Raw genomic sequence first — 25,405 nt, 5'->3', positions numbered from 1 at the left:
TATGAAAGTGAAGGAGATCCCGAATGGGACCATGATTATATGAGAAAGGGTTATGAAATCTGGATGAAGATGATGAGTGTGTGGAATGATAAACAAAATATTAACCTACCAAAAGAGGTAAAGAAATTAATTCCGAAGCCTCTTACAGGCTCAGCATCAAAGATTGAGGTAAAAAGAAAGGAGACACCCAAAGTGCCTCCAGCCCCTGTTGTTACTGTTCCCTCAGTTACAGTTACTGTTCCTACTCCTACCCTCTCCTCCCCCATTCCTGATGAGGGGCAAGCAAAGGCACATCAGAGGATGCCTCTGTATCCTGTACAAGAATTAGAGGGGCTTCACACAGAGAAACCAGACCAAGGGGATAATCAGGCTTTCCTATGGGTCTCAAAGAAAGGGGGACATGCTGAAGTAACCCCTCCCTCCGCAACACAGCTCAAGGATGTCATTTCACTGCTTCCTGATATGAGCAGGCCAGTAGAATTTGTAGAAACTATGATACGTGTCTCTAGAAATGCACAGCTTACAGGAGCTGATTATAAATTTATATTGATGAACAAAATGGGGTCTCAATATGATGAGACAGCCCTCATTGATGCTGTTCCTTGCTTGTGCTCTAAAAATGATGAGGTTAAACTACAACCCCAGCAAATGATACGTAGAGTAAAAATTAAAGAAGGGGATTATGAGGAACAAGAATACACAAAAGATGTACCGTACTTTTACTGGCGGGACGAACAGGGTGCTATAGATATCCTGAAGCGACAGCTTACTGCTTACCTTGTGGACACTCGTTGTGCTCATAGAGACTTGTCACACGTGACCAGCTGTAAGCAGGAAAAGAAAGAGACAGTTTCTGCCTTCCTCCAGCGTTTTTCCAATGCTTGGATACATCTGGGAGGATTTGATCTCCCTAAAAGGCAGCCACAACCACTGTTTATTTCCACTTTATTAGTAACTGTACTCCAGATGTTCAGAAGATACTTTAATTTCAATTATCTGATCAATCTCAAATGACTCCAGAACAGCTCAAGCAAAGGCTTCGAACGATGACTGGCGATGGTCTGTTCGATCAAACTTTGAATGTCGCCCTCCAACAAATGGGGGGTGCGCAGCCATACCCTCATAACTGATTTAATAACGGCTTGCCATCTTCCCTCGCAACTGGCCATTGTTAAAACTCAGGGCCATTCGAAGGAACACACTGATGAAGCCAAAGGAAACGCTTTGGCTGACCGACATGCTAATAGCAGCACAACAGCCTTTACCTGAGGACTCTATGCACGTTTCCTTGTTGTCTACAACCTCGGCTTCGGGGATGCTCCCTGACATTGATTTGGCTATGTTACAAGCATCAGCCACTGACGAGGATAAGTCCTTCTGGGACGCCTTTTCTTCCACGTTTGATGAAAAGATGGGTCTATGGCACGACAAGACTGGTCGCCTATGTCTCCCACATGTGGCACTGTCATTCCTCGTTCACGAATTTCATGGTGTCACTCATCGTGGACGAAGAAGGGTACATGAAACGATGCGATCTTTGTTTTGTGTCCCAAAACTAGAAACCACCATTAATAACATACTTGACAAATGCCTTATATGCGCTCAATATAATGTATCAAAGCCTGTGGCACAGCACCAACATTTACCAAGACCAATCACACCTTTTTCTGAATGGCAAGTAGATTTCACGCATATGCCCAAGAGGGGACCAGTTTAAGTATCTACTGGTTTGCGTGGATAAATTTTCAAAATGGGTAGAAGCTTTTCCCTGCTCAAGGGAAAATGCAAAGGTGGTAACACAGAAATTGATCTCTGAAATTATACCTAGATATGGGATCCCACAAAGTATCGATTCAGATAAAGGAACACCTTTTACATCAAAGGTAACGCAACAATTGGCAACTGAATTAAATATAAATTGCCGTTTCCACATACCCTATCATCCACAATCATCTGGATTTGTGGAGCGAACTAACAGAACCTTGAAAGGAAAGATAAAGAAGGCCTTAAGACAACACGGTCATAAAGATTGGGTAAAAATTTTACCAATAGTACTAGCAGATTTGAGAATGACACCACAAGCAAATTTGGATTCTTTATCACCATATGAGGTGGTCATGGGAAGACCTTTCCCTATCCCATGGCAAGGGGGAATTATGGGAGTGGGTATTGAGCTTTCTAACCACATGTCAGAATTCTCAGCGGCCCTAATTCAGAAACTTAATCAGTATTGGGAAAGGGTAACAAAGAAACACCCTGAAATTCCACTTGAGGCAGCACACCCTTTCCAGATAGGGGACAAGGTGCTAATAAAAGATATAAAACCCCAGAAAGATTTAACTGACCCCAAATACGAAGGGCCAGCTGAGGTTCTGGCTGTTACACGCACTGCTGTATTAACTGATCTTTTTCCACAGTGGATCCATGGCACCAGAGTGAAACCATTGAAGTAAATGTCTATGATATGATATTAATAGTTTTTGTTTTGCAGACTACTTCTACTGATAACCCTACTGGGACTGACACAGGCCCACACTGAAGTACACAACTTATTCTGGCAGTATGCTAACTGGACTGCACGACAGACAACCAATGAGTCATGTGTTGTCTGCCAAGAAGTGTTCTCCTCTGCTGTGACTATATCCTTGAAACCTTTGCCTTTTACATGTACTAAACTTGCTTTTTGTACAAATGCTTTGGGAGATATTTATGAGTGGCGCCCCACATGTGTTTCTAACAAGAAAACATGGGAGCCTCTTTGCAAATCAACTAGCAGAAAGAATCATTCTGTTGTAATACCTACACCTAGAACTATGGGTTTGAATATTTTGTTGACGAAACCACAGGGGTTCACTTTTTCTTTTTGCTTTTATGGGACAAATGGAGGTAATGTATCCACCTTAAGAGCTAAAGATAGTAATATAATAATTGGCGAAAGGGATCGATTTTCAGGGGTATATTTACCGTGGCGAAAGAATAAAAAATATAGTTCTCTACTAAGTGTTTGTCCACGTTACATCCCAGGCACCTGTGAACTGAACAAACTTAAATGTGCTAATATCACAAATGAGACAGCTGTCACGGCATGTTACAACCTGAACAACACATACTGTCAACGCAGCAATGTAACCTGTGTCCCCACTTGGCCGAGACAGGATGCGGTCCTGGCCGATGACTGGTACTGGTATTGTGGGGGAGAAACCATCTTCAACACTTACCCCACCAATTGGACTGGTCTTTGTACTGTGATCCAATTACAACACATGGTCACTGTCATGCATCTTGCCAGACAATCCGGAAGGGAACGGAGGTCAGTTCTCCAGGACAACGTACCCGACGAACACCGTATGAGATCACACTGGACTAGATTCTGGGAGGCTATGATTCCCAGTTTTGGCGTAGCAGATGCCTTAAAACAGCAAGAGATCATGCATTATAGACTGGCCTCTTTTATTAACAGTACCACGGATGCCATTTCTGGACTAAGAGAGGAGATGAGAGCTCTGAGACTAATGACTATGCAAAACAGACTGGCTCTGGACATGCTCTTAGCGGAAAGGGGCGGGGTCTGCTCCCTGGTCGGAGAGAGCCAATGCTGCACTTACGTTCCCGCGGATGATGAGGATCTTGGACGAGTAGGACAAGCTGTAAAGGCGATGAAAAGGATATCATCACAGGTGTACGAGGATGAGATGAAGGAAAGAAATTATAATTGGGGATTGGGATTTTTAGAAAGCCTGTTTGGATCATTGGCTCCATATGTCTCAATGGTAGTACCGGTACTTATTATTTTCTTATGTGTATGTATTTTTGGTCCATGTCTTCTGAGATGTTTTATGGAACGAATGTATAGGATGGTTAATGCCTTAGGTAAAGGGTATGAACATTTAGCTATGAATGGAACTGAGGGTAACCATTTAACAAATAGAGTTTATGAGAATATGGTATGATCCAGGCTCTTGTAAAAACAGAGCCTGGAAGAGGGGATTGAAAGAAATATCCATGTAGTCACTCTCCAAATATTCTGTTTTGTAACTGTGTCTTATCTTATTGTAAGTTGTCCCTGTACTAGACGCCTTGACGTTGCGCCTTGACATTCTTGAGCACTGGATAAAATTGTTCTGCCTAACTGAGCTGAATATTTGCACGTATTCATAACCCATGTAACCCTGAGTATGATGTATAAAAGCTGGGAATACCCCAGACTTCTTTAGAAGAGAGCAATAAACTGTTGGATTCACATCTCTCAGTTGTTGTTGCCTTCCTGGAGCTCCAGCTTACTGAGGAAACACACAGACGATCTGCAATTTATCCCAACACCTACAGTGGTAGAAAGGCGGAACTTTGTTTCAAATGGTCTGCTATATGAACCCTTATGAAAGTTTGCTGAGAGAGAGAGAGGCAACAGAAACGCCCAACGTGGGGATCTAACCCACGACCCAGAGATTAAGAGTCTCATGTTCTACCGACTAACCTAGCCGGGCGGATGAAAAGCTTTTTCAAGAGCTAGACACCGTTTTCAGTATTACCTCGCCTACCCGTGACAATCTTCTGCTAAATCCTGATTTTATCTTGTAACGCTGGACAGAATGTGGCCCAGGATCTATGTCCAGTGCACGGTTTAGCAGTAGTAGAAAGGCGGAACTTTGTTTCAAAAGGTCTGCTATATGAACCCTAATGAAAGTTTGCTGAGAAAGAGAGAGAAAAGTAACAGAAGCGCCCAAGCTGGGGCTCGAACCCACGACCCTGAGATTAGGAGTCTCATGCTCTACTGACTGAGCTAGCTAGGCTGATATTAAGCATCTCAGGAGCTAGACGCCGTTTTTAGCGATACCTTCCCTACCCGTGACAATCTTCTGCTAAATCATTATTTCATCTTGTAACGCTGGACAGAATGTGGCCCAGGATATATGCCCAGTGCACGTGTTAGCAGTTGCAAGGCAGCAAAATGCCTAATTCGTCCCTAGGTGGGCTTGAACCTCCAACCTTTCAGTTGACAGCCAAACTCGCTAACCAATTGCACCACAGAGACTTAGTTACACATCACCTACAGTGGTAGAAAGGCGTAACTTTGTCTCAAAAGGTCTGCTATATGAACCCTAATGTAAGTTTGCTGAGAGAGAGAGAAAAGTAACAGAAACGCCCAACGTGGGGCTCAAACCCACGATCCTGAGATTAAGAGTCTCATGCTCTACCGACTGAGCTAGCCGGGCTGATAAGAAGCCTTTTCAAGAGCTAGACACCGTTTTCAGCAATACCTTCCCTACCTGTGACAATCTTCTGCTAAATCATGATTTCATCTTGTAACGCTGGACAGAATGTGGCCCAGGATATATGCCCAGTGCACGTGTTAGCAGTTGCAAGGCAGCAAAATGCCTAATTCGTCCCTGGGTGGGCTTGAACCACCAACCTTTCAGTTAACAGCCGAACGCGCTAACCGATTGCGCCACAGAGACTTAGTAAAAGGTTACCTACAGTGGTAGAAAGGCGGAACTTTGTTTCAAATGGTCTGCTATATGAACCCTTATGAAAGTTTGCTGAGAGAGAGAGAGGCAACAGAAACGCCCAACGTGGGGATCTAACCCACGACCCAGAGATTAAGAGTCTCATGTTCTACCGACTGACCTAGCCGGGCGGATGAAAAGCTTTTTCAAGTGCTAGACACCGTTTTCAGTATTACCTCGCCTACCCGTGACAATCTTCTGCTAAATCCTGATTTTATCTTGTAACGCTGGACAGAATGTGGCCCAGGATCTATGTCCAGTGCACGGTTTAGCAGTAGTAGAAAGGCGGAACTTTGTTTCAAAAGGTCTGCTATATGAACCCTAATGAAAGTTTGCTGAGAAAGAGAGAGAAAAGTAACAGAAACGCCCAAGCTGGGGCTCGAACCCACGACCCTGAGATAAAGAGTCTCATGCTCTACCGACTGAGCTAGCTAGGCTGATAATAAGCGTCTCAGGAGCTAGACACCGTTTTTAGCGATACCTTCCCTACCCGTGAAAATCTTCTGCTAAATCATGATTTCATCTTGTAACGCTGGACAGAATGTGGCCCAGGATATATGCCCAGTGCACGTGTTAGCAGTTGCAAGGCAGCAAAATGCCTAATTCGTCACTAGGTGGGCTTGAACCTCCAACCTTTCAGTTGACAGCCAAACTCGCTAACCAATTGCACCACAGAGACTTAGTGACACGTCACCTACAGTGGTAGAAAGGCGTAACTTTGTCTCAAAAGGTCTGCTATATGAACCCTAATGTAAGTTTGCTGAGAGAGAGAGAGAGAGAAAAGTAACAGAAACGCCCAACGTGGGGCTCAAACCCACGATCCTGAGATTAACAGTCTCATGCTCTACCGACTGAGCTAGCCGGGCTGATAAGAAGCTTTTTCAAGAGCTAGACACCGTTTTCAGCAATACCTTCCCTACCTGTGACAATCTTCTGCTAAATCCTGATTTTATCTTGTAACGCTGGACAGAATGTGGCCCAGGATATATGCCCAGTGCACGTGTTAGCAGTTGCAAGGCAGCAAAATGCCTAATTCGTCCCTGGGTGGGCTTGAACCACCAACCTTTCAGTTAACAGCCGAACGCGCTAACCGATTGCGCCACAGAGACTTAGTAAAAGGTTACCTACAGTGGTAGAAAGGCGGAACTTTGTTTCAAATGGTCTGCTATATGAACCCTTATGAAAGTTTGCTGAGAGAGAGAGAGGCAACAGAAACGCCCAACGTGGGGATCTAACCCACGACCCAGAGATTAAGAGTCTCATGTTCTACCAACTGACCTAGCCGGGCGGATGAAAAGCGTTTTCAAGAGCTAGACACCGTTTTCAGTATTACCTCGCCTACCCGTGACAATCTTCTGCTAAATCCAGATTTCATCTTGTAACGCTGGACAGAATGTGGCCCAGGATCTATGTCCAGTGCACGGTTTAGCAGTAGTAGAAAGGCGGAACTTTGTTTCAAAAGGTCTGCTATATGAACCCTAATGAAAGTTTGCTGAGAAAGAGAGAGAAAAGTAACAGAAACGCCCAACGTGGGGCTCGAACCCACGACCCTGAGATTAAGAGTCTCATGCTCTACCGACTGAGCTAGCCGGGCTGATAAGAACCTTTTTCAAGAGCTAGACACCGTTTTCAGCAATACCTTCCCTACCTGTGACAATCTTCTGCTAAATCCTGATTTTATCTTGTAACGCTGGACAGAATGTGGCCCAGGATATATGCCCAGTGCACGTGTTAGCAGTTGCAAGGCAGCAAAATGCCTAATTCGTCCCTGGGTGGGCTTGAACCACCAACCATCCAGTTAACAGCCGTACGCGCTAACCGATTGCGCCACAGAGACTTAGTAAGAGGTCACCCACAGTGGTAGAAAGGCGGAACTTTGTTTCAAAGGGTCTGCTATATGAATCCTAATGAAAGTTTGCTGAGAGAGAGAGAGAGGCAACAGAAACACCCAACGTGGGGCTCGAACCCACGACCCTGAGATTAAGGGTCTCATGCTTTACCGACTGAACTAGCCAAGCTAATGAGGAGCCAATTTTCAGAGCTAGACACCGTTTACAGTAATACCTTCCCTACCCGTGACAATCTTCTGCAAAATCCTGATTTCATCTTGTAACACAGGACAGAATGTGGCCCAGGATATATGCCCAGTGCATGTGTTAGCAGTTGCAAGGCAGCATAAAGCCTAACTCGTCCCTAGGTGGGCTTGAACCACCAACCTTTCAGTTAACAGCCAAACGCGCTAACTTATTGTGCCACAGAGACTTAGTGAAAGATCACCTACAGTTGTAGAAAGGCGGAACTTTGTTTCAAATGGTCTACTATAAGAACCCTAATGTAAGTTTGCTGAAAGAGAGAGAGAAAAGTAACAGAAACGCCCAACGTTGGGCTCGAACCCAGGACTCTGAGATTAAGAGTCTCATGCTTTACTGTTGGAATATCTTGCATTTCTTCAATGCTAAAAATATTAGTAATTTATTAGATATAAATGAATAATTCGATGACAGAGCTCTGAGTTACAATACCCCAATGCAATAAAAGAATTACATTCAAGAGGTTCGCAACTAACATACATTTCCTGACTTCAGCATATATACACAACTGATCTTAACAGGTGGAGTTTTGGTGTAACGTCACTTGTCAGTCTTTGTTCAGTCCTCCATTGGCCGCCCCTTCGACATACTTCCTCTTTTTCTATGAATTCTCTGCCCAACAACAAAGTATACATCTTTCTGTGTTCTGTGTTCAGTTTTAACACCTCTCTTCAGACAGGAAGTTTTTGCAGAGCTGAATTTAATTTTGGACCCGCATCTATCTACTTCTGCAAAAATGCTAATTAGTATGCACAGCACTCACCCACAACATTAGAAGTTCAGTTAATATATGACCCTTACATGACCAATACAAACAATTGTTTGATTAAAAGAAAGAGACAAAAATAATAAAAACTGATTTCTATTTTACAACCCAACCTACCCCAACTCTTAACCCAACCTCACAGTAACAAACCTCCATGAGGGTTTCATTGATTCAATGTCTTGTACATGGCACAGAATACAACCTATTGCAGTTTATTAAAATCACACCTACCCCAGCCCTAGGCCCAACCTCACAGTAAACCGCTACGTTTTATTCAATTTTACACCTACCCCAACCCTAAACACAACCTCAGAGTAACCAGTTTTAATTCTTTTTATTTTTATGAATGTCTACTACAGCTACATCAATCGCAAACCCAGCCTACGTGTGGCATAACTGCCAACCCCTTAGAGGCCATCCAGCCAACTTGCAGTGTAATCTCCTCCACTTGTAGGTCTCTGAGCTGCAGCAACACCTAAGTGCTCTGACACAGAGACACAAAAGACTTTTAACCTCCTCTTGGAGAGGAGAGAGTCTCCGACCCTGAATCTCAGATCTTCTATGGAGGGACTGTCAGGAATCCTGTAAGAGCATCCCATCCACACAACCTCTTGCCATAAAAAACAAAGCAGAATGTGTGGTGAAGGAACTCCGGGTTGACAGAGCCTTGTCCTTGCTTCAAGCAATGTGCTAACAAGGTGCTGAACAGAGTGGCACAAAGGTTAGCGCTTATGACTATGGATCAGAAGATTCTCGGTTATGGAAACCAAGAAACTGTGTATGAGAGAATGCTTAAGTGTATGAGTGGCACTTGTTCAAGCGGAGCAGGGTCGTGCCAGCAATCAGAAAGAACTGGAGTTTGTGCCAAGACTGGGTTTCAAAAGTGGCTTTTTCCATATGGTCTAGCAGTCAGGATTCCTGATTTTCACCCAGGTGACCCGGGTTCGACTCCCGGTATGGGAAGGCTTAAGTACTTTTGCTCCTGTCCTTTTTGGCCAGCGGTCGGACTGCAGCTACCTTATAGGGTGTGGTTGTGGAACTGCTACATAAGACTTTGATAACTCAGCTGGTAGAGTGAAGGACTGTAGGACCAATTCTTAGGTCCCAGGTTCGACTCCAGCTCAAAGGATGACTTTTGTGCTCAGAGCCGCTTTCTTGCCTTTGCGAAGATATCATCGGCACCACTGCTCGAAGTTCACCATGGAGGTGAAAAGGAAGTTCCCTGACCAGGAATCGTACTCGGACCACGGCCGTGAGAGCGCCGAATCCTAATTACTAGACCACCAGGCTAGACCATCAAGCCTAGCTGTGGGCTTCCACCCAGGTGTGCTGCAGCTGCTCTGACAAAAATAACTCTAACATTTGCAACCTCCTTCTGGAGAAGAGAAAGTCTCAGAGCCTGGATCACAGTTCTTCTTGGGAGGGACTGTCACATGCTCTGTGTTAGAGCATCCTATCGACACCACAACTTGCCATGACAAGAAAGCACAGCAAGCGTTGAAGGAACTGCATGTTGACCGAGCCGTGTCCTCTTTCCAAGCAGCATGCTAATGAGCACTGCTGACGCAAACTGGGCCAGTGGCGGATACTGCCACCTGTAATTCGTGGTTATTCTTGGTTACACCGGCCAATCATGGTCCGAGTTGGAACCAAGATTTTTTTTAATTCTTGGTTACGCTGGCCAATCTTGTCCCGAGCTGGAACCAAGATTCACCCTATTCTTGGTTACGGCAGCCAATCATGTTCCGAGTTACAATGAACGCTATGGCCAATCAGAGCCCTTATAACATTCATGATTTGTACTGTATTAACAGATTTCGTTGTGGATTAATTCGGACAACAATTACAAAGTAAGTATTTTTATAACAAGTTGGTTTAAATGAATAACCATTGCAGTAACATTAATTACAACAAGACAATTATTATATGATTGTTATAGATGTTATATGACGTTGTTTGTTAAGATTAATGTTAGCCGACCAAGCACACTGTACAGTTTTACTACAAACATTTTAATGCAGTTATTATACATTACTTCACTTTATATTGTCATTTACTACCATAGGTACAATAATGCCAGTGCATTATTCTCACACATTAATGAATCACTTCACTAATAATAAATATAAGGCTCAATTCATCAGTCATTAATTATAAACAAATAGTATAATAACGCTCACATATCACAACATCACTAATCATAAACTAATGTAATAATGCTCACGCATAATACATCACTAATCATAAAGCATAAAACAATATGGATCACGCATAATTGCATCACTAATAATAAACCAATAATATAAGGGTCACAATTTAATACACCACTAATAATAATAACATTATTATTAGTGATGGATTGATGTGTGACCCTTATATTGTTGGTTTATTATTAGTGATGCAATCATGCATGATCCATATTAATTAATTAATAACTGCATTAAAATGTTTGTAGTAAAACTGTACAGTTTGCTTGGTCGGCTAACATTAATCTTACCAAATAACGTTATAAAACATCTATAACAATCATATAATAATCGTGTTGTAGTAATTAACGTTACTGTAATGGTTATTCATTTAAACCACCTTGTTAAAAAAATACTTGCTTTGCAATTGGTATCCGAATTAATCCGCGTCGAAATCTTTTATTACAGTACAAATCATGGATGGTATAAGGGCTCTGATTGGCCATAGCGTTCATTGTAACTCGGAACACGATTGGCTGCCTTAACCAAGAATAGGGTGAATCTTGGTTCCAGCTCACAAAGTGATTGGCCGGTGTAACCAAGAATAACCACGACTTACAGGTGGCAGTATGAGCTAACCGGCCACTTACTACCAAGCTTAATAAAAGTCTTCCAGTTGGTGCTGCCCAGGCTAAAGAGAAAAAAATGTGAAAAAAAATAATAATAAAACGGCCTTGCCAGAAAGTAGCAGAATGTCAATACAAGGCGGTGGCAATGTGCATTGATTTCTGAGTAACTCGTCATTCGGCATGCAGGGCTCCTCACACGTTTACTGGAGCAGGACCAGGTAGGGCCTTCAAAAGAAAAGCACACTATTCCAGGCAATTTGATGACTAAACGGCAGGCAGGGCAAAGAGGCCACCACAGAGCAAATTTGATCTTTTTTTTCTATTTTGACCACGTCGAAAATTGCCAATTTTTGATTGCTCTGAGGGGAATTAGCTCAAATGGTTAAGTGTTAGAGGTAGCGGGAACAATGACTGCATTCTCCACCTCTGTTTTCATGCCTTTTTACATTGGCTTTTATTGCAAAGCTGGTGGCACCTTGAGGGTTTAAAGCGAAACTACTTACATCAGCTTTGCCGGTTTCCGTGTAGTACAAATCATTGCAAACCTTCAGAAGCCCTATCAAATCATAGTTTTCATTTATTCAGCAGCGTGTCTGCAGTGGGACATTAAAGCGCTAAATACATAGCATTATAGAGTGCTGTCGATCAGGCCATTGGAATCATCGCCAGAAGCAACGTGACCATCTGGGAGGAAGATAGTGTTTTGGTCAAGTGGAAGCAGGTGGACTTAAGGGTGAAGCAGCTAGGCTTTTGGGTGACTTTCAGTCACCTGACCCTTGTGCACAAAATAGAACAACAGCACTGTTTTGCTGAAATCCAGGATCGGACCAGGGACCTTTAAATATTAAGTCTGCCCTTTCACAAGTATCCTGCAGCATACATGTCTGTGAGACTAAGCAGAATCCTGAAATGCCTCTGAGGCCTTAAAGGGTAAAAGTTTGGCCAGTACGGGGATCGAACCCACAACCTTGGCGTTATTAGCACCACGCTCTAACCAGCTGAGCTAACTGGCCACTTTCTGCCATGTTTGCTAAAAAGCTCAGAGTAACTGTCATTTTCTTCAAGAGATAAGAATGCTATTCCAGCGTTTTTTGTGCAGTACTGGTAAAAAAACAAGGTCCCACCGAGATTTGAACTTGGATCACTGGATTCAGAGTCCAGAGTGCTAAACATTACACCATGGAACCTCAAGTCTTCTGGTTGGTGCTGCCCGGCCTAAGGTAAAAAAAAAAGAAGAAGAAAAAAGAAAGAAAATGGCCTTGCCAGAAAGTAGCAGAATGTCAATACAAGGCAGTGCCAATGTGCACTGATTTCTGAGTAACTCGTCATTCGGCATGCAGGACTCCTCACACGTTTACTGGAGCAGGACCAGGTAGGGCCTTTAAAAGAAAAGCGCACTATTCCAGGCAATTTGACGACTAAACCGCAGGTAGGGCAAAGAGGCCACCACAGAGAAGATGTGATCTTTTTTTTTTTTTTTTTGACCACACCAAAAACTACCAGTTTGAATTTTTCCAAGGGGAATTAGCTCAAATGGTAGAGCGCTCGCTTAGCATAGGAAGGGGTCCAATCATCTCGCTCACTCGCAAGCGAACAAGCCGCAAAAAAACGGAAAAATGTGACAAATTTCGCTTGCAGTAGTGTTCGCGGCTTTGTGACTGCATAATGTGGTATTTTGGTTACATATTGCATGTCATTCTAAATGTCATTTTTTGCGTGCTGGATTCGAACACACGATCTGTGTAACACAATATCCAATCAGTGTCGGTTTCAGCGGATTATTATGTGGATATTGTTCTTAAAAAGCATATTACGTTAATTAAAAATGAATGAAAATGTTTCAATTAAACATATGTATGCATGTTTATGTATATATAAGTATATTATATATATATTTATGTATTAATATATAAATATATACTATACTATATATATATATATATATATATATATATATATATATATATATATATGTGTGTGTGTGTTGTATTTCTTTATGTAATAACTTTAAATGAATGCACACAAAAACAAGTAATATGCAAAATGGTTTATTAAAATGAATACAAATATTAAAATCGCAAAACAATTTAAAAAATGTAAAAAACAAAATAAAAACATATCTTAATATATAAACTATATAATATACAATAAATAAAAACAATACAATATATATTTATTTATTATGCACATATAATATATTAAAACAATACTATTTATAAATATATTTATTTATTATACACATTATATAAAAACAACACTATATATATATATTTATTTTTATATACACAATATATTAAACAATAATATAAATAAATAATAAAACGCAAGAGTGGGGGCACATAATATATAAAATATAGTATTTAAGCAATGTATAAAATGTTTTTTTTTTTAAGAAATATAAATATATTTTTACATAAAATACACACAAATATTAAATAAGTACACACAAGACAAAATAAGAGTGGGCCTATAAGTGCCACTTTAAAATGCTAAATATTAACACACAATAATTAAATAAAATGAGAGAGAGAGAGAGAGAGTACCCATGTAACATTTACAAAAATATATACAGCAATTTGTCCTTTATTCTGGAGCTGGAGTTTGTCCTTTATTTTGCTGGCGCTGTTCTGCCAACCAGTTCTCTAAGGATTTGCCATTTGAAGTGCAGGTGCAGGTGGAGGAACAGCAGGTGCAGGTGGAGCAGGTGCAGGTGGAGGAACAGCAGGTGCAGGTGAAGCTGGGACTGCACTGGATGTTGGTGCAGCAAATGATGGAATCACCATTGACACACTCATGTCTGGGTTAAAAACAAGTGTGCCAAACAATGATTCAGGTCCTGAAATGGGCTGCATAACACCTGGTGCTATGGGGGGTGGTGCAATGGGGCACACCGTGCTAAGGGTCGGTGGAAAGCAGCACACCGTGGTGGGGGCAGACACAATGGGGCGCACTGTGGTGGGGGCCGGCGCAATAGGGCGCACTGTGGTGGAGGCTGGTATGATGGGGCACACTGTGGTGGAAGCTGGCGAGATGGGGCGCACTGTGGTGAAGGTCGGTGTGACGGGGCACACCATGGTAGGGGCCGGTGCAATGTGGCAGACTGTGGTGGGGGTTGGCGCAATGGGGCATACCGTCGTGGGGGCCAGTGGAAAGGAGCACACCGTGGTGGCATCCGGCAGGAAGGAGCAAACTGTGGTGGTTGCAGAAGCAGACTTTCGACCAGGTCGAATAAGAGGTGCCTGTCCTTCTTTATTTGGAGGAAAGACAAACTGGTGTTTGGGGCCTGATGTTGATGGTGCCTCGTCCAATTTTTCCCTCGGCAAAGGAAGCTGCGTATCTGCCACAGCAATTGGATCAAGTGGAGTCAGTCCCTGAGTGAGTACACTCATTTCCTGATCCTTTTGCCTCCGTTGAAACCTGATAATAAATGATATGTATTATACATATATATTAATTTAGAAGTATTCAGGTAATTTAAAGAAAATAATGTGCTTTGCTTACCACTGAATAAGCGTCTTCTGGTTTAGCTCAAAAAGCTGGATCACTGTTTCATCCATCAGCCTGCGACTGCCAAGCACCAGATCCCGGATGTGGTGGTAATCGGTCAGTATTTTAGACCACCTGGGCGTGCGAACACCAGCCTTCTTGGAAGTGGACTTGTGAACGGCACACAGCTTTGTACAAATGGCCTCAACCAAGCGGCTGGTGCTAGGCCACTGTGCTGGACCCCCAGGATGTCCAATCAGACAGCGCTTGACGTTCTCCACACCTGGAGTGACTCCGGAGCGCTAAGGTGCCTTAAAACGCGCATGTGTCAGCTGAGGCTTATGTCGAGGCTGGTAGTTGATGCGCTGTTTATCAACATCCAGGAGAGCTGTCCACAGCTGGATGGCCTCTGTCACCTGCAGGTCAGTGAGGTAAGGAGCCTCACGAAGACCTACCAAATAAGCAGCCAGATCCTGGACCTTGTCCCACCCAGCAATGCCATCAGGTCCAATGATTTACTCCCTGGTAAATACAGAATAAATGTAGTATATGTGGAATAAAAAAAGACTAAATCAAGTTAAGTTCTTAATATATCTTACCTGAGCCTCAACAGAGAGACTGTCTCCAGACTTGGATGGCTGTGACGGCACTGGGGGGCTGGGCTAGGAAGCTGTCCTTCTCCACCAGCAGATGTGGACAGCTCAGCCAGTGATGCTGGGGACTGAGGCAGAGGCGAAGATGAGAGGCTGTTTCTAAGATCACGGCAGGGGTCATCCTCATACAGCACTGGAACTGTGATGTCCTCCATGATCTCCTCCTCAAACCCGTCATCTTGTAGATCCTCGTCATCTACTTCCTCCACCAGCCTGTTTCCTCCTCTGGGTTCTGGAGCACCGGAGTCAGGGTTTTGCCTGTCTGGCTGTAAAGGTGCTCCATTCCCAGCAATTCACCTTAAAAAAATATAACAATAAAAAAACATATATTAAATAAAACTAATGATAAAATAAACATTTAGATTACCATTTTGTGTAGTACATTAAAAGCTTAATGAATAACTTCCATAACAACTAATTAATGGATTTCTTGCCTGTATATGCTTTAGGAGGGTGATAGCGGTTATCCCAGGGCTTGCGTCCTGAGACATATCTTTTGGTGGACAATGAGCATTGTGTTTTTCCTCTCTCTCTCCCTGCAGGTAACTGTGTCCACCTGGTAGCAATCATTGGATCTTTCTAGAGAGGAGAGAGAGTATTTAACCTGAGCTGCACTTCAAACCAGTGTTGGTGGTGTTAAGTGCAGTGGCTGAGCTTTTCTCCAAATTCAGACCTGACTCATGAGGTGAACCGATCAATTCTTTTTCCGGCTCTAAATGCGTATGATGGGCTCATGATGAACGAGTGACTCAGACCCAATAGAGGACTCATGAGATGAACAGATCAATTCTTTTTCCAGCTCTAAACGCGTATGATTGGCCCTTGAGGAACGAATGACTGAAATCCGATAGAGGACTCGAGAGATGAACGGATCAATTATTTTTTTCGGCTCTAAACGCGTATTATTGGCCCTTGAGGAACCATTGACTCAGACCCGATAGAGGACTCGAGAGATGAACGGATCAAATATTTTTCCTGCTCTAAACGCGTATGATTGGCCCGTAATGAACGAGTGACTCAGACCCGATAGAGGACTTGAGAGGTGAACGGATCCTGAGAGGACTTGTAGTTCCCAAATCATATTGAAGATTCGTTTAAAATGAACGAAATGTTCATGATCGACCCATTACTAAACCTGGTTAGATACCTGCTCCAGTCGGGGATTGAACCTTGTGATCTACCCAAAGTGTTATTTATGGACATATTTCTTGAACCAGTACTGTTATATATGCATTGATTAGTTTCTGGTGGGCAAAAAATACAAAATATAACCTTAATTTTGCTTCTTTCTTTCTCAATTTCTCAAATTTTCTTATTTTTCTTGTGCTTTTTTCTTCCCCTTCCAAAACAGACTATTGTTCCCCAGCTTAAGCGGAGTCGGTAGAGGGTCCAGGGTTCAAGTCCGTGTTCGGGCATGACTGAGTGGTTAAGGCGATCGACTTGAAATACGTTGGGGTGTTCTCCCGCAGGTTCAAGTCCTGCCAACTATACCCACATCCTGTTACTTTTTAAAATTGCAGCAGTCATCAATTGTTTGCATTTCCATTGTTTCTTGGGAAAAGCGTTGTGCTGGTAGGAGGAGAAAAACAACACTGTTCTCACTGAAGAGAAAGGGGCTTATCACAGGGAGGAACATACCACACATAGGTGACAACGGCTGTTTCATAGCTCGCCATGATCGTATAGTGGTTAGTACTCTGTGTTGTGGCCGCAGCAACCCCGGTTTGAATCCGGGTCACGGCAGGTTTTTCAAGGTGACATTGGTGTCGCATTCTGTGTTGCCATCCGTTATCTCCAGCCTCCTTTTAGTGCAGGCTGTGCTAATGGCACGTCCTGAATGTTTACGTTTCCTAAAGTGTGGAAGACTAGGGATATGATATAAGAGAAATAGGATCTTTGATGCCAGCATGCTGTGTAGATAAGTACTGATCAAGTCACGCTTCTAAGGCATGGAAGGAATCTTTTCAATTGTTGAGTGTCCATTCATTGCCACAACAGCAAAAAGACATTCTGCAGTTATCATTGATCTATTTAATGTCTCCTACATGACATGAAGTCCAAACTATTGTGTTGTACTGATGTCTACACCTACAAAAACCATAAACCGAACCTCAAAGTAACCTGTCGTGTTTTAGCAACCTCCACACCAACCATAAGCTTAAAACCCCATCTCACGGTAAACTTTAGTGTACTGTAAAGGTCTGCGCCGACCACAACCCAAACCTTGCCTACTTGTAACTTACTGTTGTGGAGCTCGGATAGCTCAGTCGGTAGAGCATCAGACTTTTAATCTGAGGGTCCAGGGTTCAAGTCCCTGTTCGGGCGTGTGACGCTCATTTTGTGGAGCCACAGCTTTTGCCGTTGAGCTATCGCTTGATAAAGTTTCATCTGGATGCACAATATGTGTACTAGGCATAAAGAAATGGCAGTACAGGCAGTCTTGTAGTCGTGGCCGAGTAGTTAAGGCGATGGACTTGAAATCCATTGGGGTCTCCCTGCGCAGGTTCGAATCCTGCCGACTACGTCCTCCCCCTTTTTAAAATTGCAGCAGTCGTCAATTGTTTGCATTTCCATTGTTTCTTGGGAAAAGCGTTGTGCTGGTAGGAGGAGAAAAACAACAGAGTGTTCTCACTGAAGAGAAAGGGGCTTATCACAGGGAGGAACATACCACACATAGGTCACAACGGCTGTTTCATAGCTCGCCGTGATCGTATAGTGGTTAGTACTCTGCGTTGTGGCCGCAGCAACCCCGGTTCGAATCCGGGTCACGGCAGGTTTTTCAAGGTGACATTGGTGTCGCACTCTGTGTTGCCATCCGTTATCTCCAGCCTTCTTTTAGTGCAGGCTGTGCTAATGGCACGTCCTGAATGTTTACGTTTCCTAAAGTGTGGAAGACTAGGGATATGATATAAGAGAAATAGGATCTTTGATGCCAGCATGCTGTGTAGATAAGTACTGATCAAGTCACGCTTCTAAGGCATGGAAGGAATCTTTTCAATTGTTGAGTGTCCATTCATTGCCACAACAGCACAAAGACATTCTGCAGTTATCATTGATCTATTTAATGTCTCCTACATGACATGAAGTCCAAACTATTGTGTTGTACTGATGTCTACACCTACAAAAACCATAAACCCAACCTCAAAGTAACCTGTCGTGTTTTAGCAACCTCCACACCAACCATAAGCTTAAAACCCCATCTCACGGTAAACTTTAGTGTACTGTAAAGGTCTGCGCCGACCACAACCCAAACCTTGCCTACTTGTATATTACTGTTGTGGAGCCCGGATAGCTCAGTCGGTAGCAGTGGTGGTAAGAGTACAAAAAAATTGTACTCAATTACAAGTACTGTTACATTGCTGAAATTGTACTCAATTACAAGTAAAAGTACTGGTGTTAAAAAGTACTCAAGTAAAAGTACAAATTACTCTTCGTAAAAACTACTCAAATTACAAAATTACAAATTACTTTTTTAGCTTGGCGGTATTGGTGGAATTATCCATAAATGCGGAGTCAGACAAGATCCAGGCAGTAAAACACATTTTACATAACACGTTTAAAGATGCTATAAACACTTTTAAAAAAAACAGTGTGTAAACAGCATTAATTATAGATTATAATTATAGAGCACCTATAAAGGAAACCCACGCCAACATGGGGAGAACATGCAAACTCCACACAGAAACACCAGCTGACTCAGCCAGGGCTTCAACCAAAAAACTTTTTGCTTTGAGGCGATAGCAATACCCACTGCGCACCATGATTATTTTACAAAAACAATGTTTTGCTATTTTGAGTATAAAGATAACAGAAATATGCACAAATGCACGGCTTTTTATCATTTCAAATGATGCCTCTTTTATCTGCACGATCAATAGATGATTTAATATATAAAAAAAACACTTGCAAATTATGGAGAAACTTTGTTAATTACCTAATTCGCGAACTGAACCGTCAGAAACCACAGAACAACACTGCCTAGTGCCTAAACATATTATTAATAAATTAATATTAATATTAGCACTTTATCAGCATCTAGACCAGCAGCCTGTAAGTACATTTAAGATTTGTTTCAGTTGTTGTGTATGGTTTGAGGACTTGTTTCCAGCTGTTTGTGTAAAGTTGTAGGACATTTAAACTTGCTTTCAGTTGTGTATAATACTAGAAGTTGTTTAGCCACTGTTTCCTTGGTTACTATAAGAGCTTGTGTAGCGAACGCAAACGCGGTTTCGCGTCGTCCGCCTCAGTTTCGGCCCTTGTTTTGACTCGGGAGGCGTGTCCAAACGCCAGGTAACCACTATATAGCGAGCACGCTAGCATTAGTCGGCAGGAGAAGCACTTTATCAGCATCTAGACCAGCAGCCTGTAAGTACATTTAAGATTTGTTTCAGTTGTTGTGTATGGTTTGAGGACTTGTTTCCAGCTGTTTGTGTAAAGTTGTAGGACATTTAAACTTGCTTTCAGTTGTGTATAATACTAGAAGTTGTTTAGCCACTGTTTCCTTGGTTACTATAAGAGCTTGTGTAGCGAACGCAAACGCGGTTTCGCGTCGTCCGCCTCAGTTTCGGCCCTTGTTTTGACTCGGGAGGCGTGTCCAAACGCCAGGTAACCACTATATAGCGAGCACGCTAGCATTAGTCGGCAGGAGAAGCACTTTATCAGCATCTAGACCAGCAGCCTGTAAGTACATTTAAGATTTGTTTCAGTTGTTGTGTATGGTTTGAGGACTTGTTTCCAGCTGTTTGTGTAAAGTTGTAGGACATTTAAACTTGCTTTCAGTTGTGTATAATACTAGAAGTTGTTTAGCCACTGTTTCCTTGGTTACTATAAGAGCTTGTGTAGCGAACGCAAACGCGGTTTCGCGTCGTCCGCCTCAGTTTCGGCCCTTGTTTTGACTCGGGAGGCGTGTCCAAACGCCAGGTAACCACTATATAGCGAGCACGCTAGCATTAGTCGGCAGGAGAAGCACTTTATCAGCATCTAGACCAGCAGCCTGTAAGTACATTTAAGATTTGTTTCAGTTGTTGTGTATGGTTTGAGGACTTGTTTCCAGCTGTTTGTGTAAAGTTGTAGGACATTTAAACTTGCTTTCAGTTGTGTATAATACTAGAAGTTGTTTAGCCACTGTTTCCTTGGTTACTATAAGAGCTTGTGTAGCGAACGCAAACGCGGTTTCGCGTCGTCCGCCTCAGTTTCGGCCCTTGTTTTGACTCGGGAGGCGTGTCCAAACGCCAGGTAATCACTATATAGCGAGCACGCTAGCATTAGTCGGCAGGAGAAGCACTTTATCAGCATCTAGACCAGCAGCCTGTAAGTACATTTAAGATTTGTTTCAGTTGTTGTGTATGGTTTGAGGACTTGTTTCCAGCTGTTTGTGTAAAGTTGTAGGACATTTAAACTTGCTTTCAGTTGTGTATAATACTAGAAGTTGTTTAGCCACTGTTTCCTTGGTTACTATAAGAGCTTGTGTAGCGAACGCAAACGCGGTTTCGCGTCGTCCGCCTCAGTTTCGGCCCTTGTTTTGACTCTCGAGGCGTGTCCAGCTGAATTCAATCAGCTAGTGCTTTGGGGTTATATAAACAACTAGTTCACCGCGGCAGCGGTCGCGGCAGCCTCGTGTGAAGACCGCCTCGTGTGAAGACCGACGAGGGTAAAGACCATCGACTCTACCTGCGCGACTCCACCGAGCAAAGACACCGACAAAGCACTTGAGTACTTTACTGTATTGTTTTACTTTACACTTATTTTTTGTTGTCAGTGCACTTTTATTATGTGTTTTCTAATTCCTGTTGTTACTAACACTCGCAAAACACGGGAGGTGCGCTGCAGGCGTAATCCTCACAACCTTCGTTCAATACATGTATCTACTATTTCACAACTCTCTCTCTCCGTGGGCCTCTGGAATTGTCAATCAGCTGTTAACAAGGCTGATTTTATTACCTCCATAGCTACATATTCTGACTATAATCTCATGGCTCTAACTGAGACCTGGTTGAGGCCGGAGGACACTGCTACACATGCTACTCTTTCTGCTAATTTCTCTTTTTCCCACACTCCTCGTCAGACAGGGAGAGGGGGTGGGACTGGACTACTAATTTCCAAAGAATGGAAATTTACTCTGATACCGTCCCTGCCAACAATCAGCTCCTTTGAATTCCATGCAGTCACCATTATCCACCCCTTCTACATAAATGTGGTTGTCATCTACCGCCCACCAGGTAAATTAGGTCACTTCCTAGATGAACTGGATGTTCTTCTCTCATCTTTTTCTAATTTTGCCACTCCCTTATTGGTGCTAGGTGACTTCAACATTTACGTTGACAAACCGCAAGCTGCAGACTTTCAGACTTTGCTTGCCTCTTTTGACCTAAAAAGAGCACCTACTTCTGCTACCCACAAATCAGGTAATCAGCTAGACCTTATTTACACACGACACTGCTTCACTGATCAAACAATAGTAACTCCACTACAAATATCTGATCATTTCCTTCTGTCTCTCAACATCCACATTACTCCTGAGCCGCCACACACTCCTACACTGGTTACCTTTCGCAGAAACCTAAGATCTCTCTCACCCAATAGACTATCCACCATTGTTTCAGACTCTCTTCCTCCATCTCGCAAACTCACTGCACTTGATTCGAACAGTGCCACTAATACACTCTGCTCCACACTAGCATCATGTCTAGACCGATTATGTCCTCTTGCATCCAGGCCAGCCCGTGCCAGTCCTCCTGCACCCTGGCTCTCGGATGCTCTCCGTGAGCATCGCTCAAAACTTCGGGCTGTGGAGAGAATTTGGCGGAAAACTAAAAATCCTGCACAGCTCTTAACATACCAAACTCTTCTGTCCTCTTTCTCAGCTGAGGTTACTTCTGCAAAGCAGACGTATTACCGTCTGAAAATCAACAATGCCACTAATCCTCGCCTACTTTTTAAAACATTTTCCTCCCTCCTCTATCCTCCTCCTCCACCCGCATCCTCCACACTTACTACTGATGACTTTGCTACATTCTTCTGCACCAAAACTGCAAAAATCAGTGCTCAATTTGCTGCACCTACAACAAACACGCAAGATACAACACCAACACCACACACACTCACCTCTTTTTCTCAGCTCTCTGAGTCTGAGGTGTCCAAACTTGTGCTATCTAGCCATGCAACCACCTGTCCACTCGATCCCATTCCCTCTCATCTCTTGCAAGCCATCTCTCCTGCAGTCATACCAACACTGACTCACATAATTAACACATCTCTTGACTCTGGTTTATTCCCCACTACATTTAAGCAGGCTAGGGTAACCCCACTGCTAAAGAAACCCAACCTGGACCATACGCTACTTGAAAACTACAGACCAGTATCCCTGCTTCCATTCATGGCCAAGATTCTGGAGAAAGTAGTGTTCAATCAAGTCCTGGACTTTCTTACTCAAAACAATCTCATGGACAACAAGCAATCCGGCTTTAAGAAAGGCCACTCAACTGAGACTGCCCTGCTCTCGGTCGTGGAGGATCTCAGACTGGCTAAAGCAGACTCTAAATCATCAGTCCTCATTTTGCTGGACTTGTCAGCTGCTTTTGACACTGTCAACCACCAGATCCTGCTATCTACGCTTGAGTCACTGGGCGTTGCGGGCACTGTTATACAATGGTTCAGATCTTACCTCTCTGACAGGTCATTCAGGGTGTCTTGGAGGGGAGAGGTGTCCAACCTACAGCATCTAAACACTGGGGTACCTCAAGGCTCTGTTCTTGGGCCACTTCTCTTCTCCATCTACACATCATCTCTAGGACCAGTCATCCAGAGACATGGATTCTCCTACCACTGCTATGCTGATGATACCCAGCTATACCTCTCTTTTCATCCTGATGATCCCTCGGTTCCAGCTCGTATCTCAGCCTGCCTGTTGGATATTTCACACTGGATGAAAGATCATCATCTTCAGCTGAACCTCGCAAAAACGGAAATGCTTGTAGTTTCTGCCAACCCGACTCTACACCATAACTTTTCAATCCAGATGGATGGGGCAACCATTACTGCATCCAAAATGGTGAAAAGCCTTGGAGTAACGATTGATGACCAACTAAACTTCTCTGACCACATTTCTAGAACTGCTCGATCGTGCAGATTTGCACTCTATAACATCAGAAAGATCCGACCCTTCTTATCTGAACATGCAGCTCAACTCCTTGTTCAAGCTCTTGTTCTCTCCAAACTGGATTACTGCAACTCTCTACTAGCTGGGCTTCCAGCTAACTCTATCAAGCCTCTTCAACTGCTCCAGAATGCAGCAGCACGAGTTGTCTTCAATGAACCTAAACGAGCACACGTCACTCCGCTGCTAGTCCGTTTGCACTGGCTGCCAGTTGCTGCTCGCATCAAATTCAAAACTCTGATGTTTGCCTACAAAGTGACTTCTGGCCTAGCACCTTCTTATCTGCACTCACTTCTGCAGATCTATGTGCCCTCCAGAAACTTGCGTTCTGTGAATGAACGTCGCCTCGTGGTTCCATCCCAAAGAGGAAAAAATCACTTTCGCGAACGCTCACGCTCAATCTGCCCAGTTGGTGGAATGAACTCCCTAACTGCATCAGAACAGCAGAGTCACTCGCTATTTTCAAGAAACGACTAAAAATCAACTATTTAGTCTCCACTTCACTTCCTAATCTGCAATTGCCTATTTGAATATCACACTAACTGTACAAAAAAAAAAAAAAAAAAAAAAATTACTAACACTTCCCTTCTTAGACTTTACAGACCTGAAACTTGCCTTTAGTACTTATTCATTGTTGCTCTTAGTGGTGTAAATTGCTTCCTTGTCCTCATTTGTAAGTCGCTTTGGATAAAAGCGTCTGCTAAATGACTAAATGTAAATGTAAATGTAAATGTAAATATCACACAAATTAAGTTATGTCTTCTTACCATAATGTTTTTTTTTCAGATTATAGACTGAAGTCTTGTAAAAAAAAAAAAAAAAGGGTTTCTGCAGATATCATAATGTCAAATTTAAGACTTTTTAAGACTATGTCACATCTTTAATATTGTTCAATTTTATTGTTTAATTTCAAAAATAATTATTTTTTATTATTTTTATAATTTATTATGATTACAACATTGGGTGACGGGGTGGGGCAGTGGGTAGCGCTCTCGACTCAAGGCAAAAAGGTCGCTGGTTCAAGCCTTGGCAGGGTCGGTTGGCATTTCTGTGTGGAGTTTGCATGTTCTCCCGTGTTGCGTGGGTTTGCTCAAGATGCTCCGGTTTTCGCCACAGTCCAAAGACATGCATTTTAGGTGAATTAGGTAAGCTAAATTGTCTGTTGTTGTAAATGAGAACGGGTTGCAGCTGGAAGGGCATCCGCTGTGTAAAACATATGCTGGATAAATTGGCGGTTCATTCCGCTATGGCGACCCCAGATTAATAAAGGAACTAAGCCAAAAAGAAAATTAATGAATGATTATAAAGTTTTATAACTTTTCAAGATTTTTTAAATCAAAGTTTGATGCATCACTCACTTTTGTTTATATCTCGGACAGTTCTACCTATTAAAGTTAAATATCACTGACAACAGAACATGGGTTACTCTACAATTTTTTTTATTATTATTCTGGCAAGAATAATAGCAAAAAAAATAAAAAATAAATTTTGCCCACTAAACAATTGATACATTATTGTCTGGCTAGTTTCTGTCCTCTACTAATGAGCTGAAAAGGCAATAATGGTCCAACAATCCTGTCCATCATCACCAATAAAGCCTAGAAATTGGGCGTCAGTATACTGTTAGCCGATGGGTTCATATATTATTTTCCAGTTATCAAATACTTAATTTGTTACTTAATTTTTGTTACATTGCTTTAACTTCAAAATGATCCATCAGTGTAAAACCTATAAATGGTGGAAAAACATATTCTGTAATCTTAAAACCACCTGGGTCTCCACTTTTGCCATGGCCTCTTTTTTGTTGTAATAAACTTATCCCCCAGGTTTTTCCAAACTTTAACAAAACACTTCCTTTCCATGGCTGTTGCAATTTCTAGCCAAGAATTATTGGTCATCTGGTTATCTCTTTGCTGATCACGCATGGTCGGATAGT

The 25,405-nt window shown here is 42.7% G+C and overlaps 2 protein-coding genes and 11 non-coding genes across 14 annotated transcripts; 4 read left to right on the top strand and 9 right to left on the bottom strand.

Annotated features, from left to right (window-relative positions):
- Positions 1-4,717: 4,717 nt before the first annotated feature.
- Positions 4,718-4,790, bottom strand: trnar-ccu (transfer RNA arginine (anticodon CCU)). The gene has a single exon. It is a non-coding gene; the product is annotated as a tRNA-Arg (tRNA).
- A 350-nt stretch (positions 4,791-5,140) lies between these two features.
- Positions 5,141-5,213, bottom strand: trnak-cuu (transfer RNA lysine (anticodon CUU)). Its single transcript has one exon. It is a non-coding gene; the product is annotated as a tRNA-Lys (tRNA).
- A 169-nt stretch (positions 5,214-5,382) lies between these two features.
- On the bottom strand, positions 5,383-5,456 carry trnan-guu (transfer RNA asparagine (anticodon GUU)). Its single transcript has one exon. It is a non-coding gene; the product is annotated as a tRNA-Asn (tRNA).
- Positions 5,457-6,297: 841 nt separating this feature from the next.
- trnan-guu (transfer RNA asparagine (anticodon GUU)) lies at positions 6,298-6,370 on the bottom strand. The gene has a single exon. It is a non-coding gene; the product is annotated as a tRNA-Asn (tRNA).
- Positions 6,371-6,539: 169 nt separating this feature from the next.
- Positions 6,540-6,613, bottom strand: trnan-guu (transfer RNA asparagine (anticodon GUU)). Its single transcript has one exon. It is a non-coding gene; the product is annotated as a tRNA-Asn (tRNA).
- A 412-nt stretch (positions 6,614-7,025) lies between these two features.
- Positions 7,026-7,098, bottom strand: trnak-cuu (transfer RNA lysine (anticodon CUU)). The gene has a single exon. It is a non-coding gene; the product is annotated as a tRNA-Lys (tRNA).
- A 5,016-nt stretch (positions 7,099-12,114) lies between these two features.
- On the bottom strand, positions 12,115-12,188 carry trnai-aau (transfer RNA isoleucine (anticodon AAU)). Its single transcript has one exon. It is a non-coding gene; the product is annotated as a tRNA-Ile (tRNA).
- A 102-nt stretch (positions 12,189-12,290) lies between these two features.
- trnaq-cug (transfer RNA glutamine (anticodon CUG)) lies at positions 12,291-12,362 on the bottom strand. The gene has a single exon. It is a non-coding gene; the product is annotated as a tRNA-Gln (tRNA).
- A 1,340-nt stretch (positions 12,363-13,702) lies between these two features.
- Positions 13,703-15,611, bottom strand: LOC141381838 (uncharacterized). Its single transcript, XM_073948939.1, has 3 exons — positions 15,261-15,611; positions 14,677-15,183; positions 13,703-14,592 (listed from the first exon to the last, which is right to left on the bottom strand). The coding sequence occupies exons 2-3, from the start codon at positions 14,730-14,732 to the stop codon at positions 13,818-13,820; spliced, it is 831 nt and encodes a 276-aa protein (XP_073805040.1). The 5' UTR covers positions 14,733-15,183; positions 15,261-15,611; the 3' UTR covers positions 13,703-13,817.
- Positions 15,612-17,566: 1,955 nt separating this feature from the next.
- trnak-uuu (transfer RNA lysine (anticodon UUU)) lies at positions 17,567-17,639 on the top strand. The gene has a single exon. It is a non-coding gene; the product is annotated as a tRNA-Lys (tRNA).
- Positions 17,640-17,756: 117 nt separating this feature from the next.
- On the top strand, positions 17,757-17,838 carry trnas-uga (transfer RNA serine (anticodon UGA)). Its single transcript has one exon. It is a non-coding gene; the product is annotated as a tRNA-Ser (tRNA).
- Positions 17,839-18,015: 177 nt separating this feature from the next.
- trnah-gug (transfer RNA histidin (anticodon GUG)) lies at positions 18,016-18,087 on the top strand. Its single transcript has one exon. It is a non-coding gene; the product is annotated as a tRNA-His (tRNA).
- Positions 18,088-19,539: 1,452 nt separating this feature from the next.
- Positions 19,540-24,011, top strand: LOC141381794 (uncharacterized). Of its 2 annotated transcripts, XM_073948306.1 has the most exons (3): positions 19,540-20,534; positions 20,848-21,532; positions 21,614-24,011. In XM_073948306.1, exons 2-3 carry the CDS (start codon positions 21,085-21,087, stop codon positions 23,944-23,946), a joined length of 2,781 nt encoding a protein of 926 aa, XP_073804407.1. In that variant the 5' UTR covers positions 19,540-20,534; positions 20,848-21,084; the 3' UTR covers positions 23,947-24,011. The 2 variants fall into 2 exon arrangements, with proteins under 2 accessions (XP_073804407.1, XP_073804406.1); XM_073948305.1 differs by having other exon boundaries at positions 20,848-24,011.
- The last annotated feature ends 1,394 nt before the right edge of the window (positions 24,012-25,405 follow it).

The sequence above is a fragment of the Danio rerio genome, chromosome 4 (genome assembly GCF_049306965.1).
Source record: "Danio rerio strain Tuebingen ecotype United States chromosome 4, GRCz12tu, whole genome shotgun sequence".
NCBI classification, from domain to species: Eukaryota; Metazoa; Chordata; class Actinopteri; order Cypriniformes; family Danionidae; genus Danio; species Danio rerio.
The sequence above is the reverse complement of the archived record's forward strand: the minus strand, read 5'-3'. Positions and strand labels throughout refer to the sequence as shown.

Bases quoted from the DNA above. Each gene is read 5' to 3' on its own strand.
- LOC141381794 (XM_073948305.1), top strand. From the start codon at position 21,085: ATGTGTTTTCTAATTCCTGTTGTTACTAACACTCGCAAAACACGGGAG.
- LOC141381838 (XM_073948939.1), bottom strand. From the start codon at position 14,732: ATGGATGAAACAGTGATCCAGCTTTTTGAGCTAAACCAGAAGACGCTT. The intron at 14,593-14,676 runs GTAAGCAAAGCA...ATTTATTATCAG, and splicing joins CAGAAGACGCTTATTCAGTG to GTTTCAACGGAGGCAAAAGG.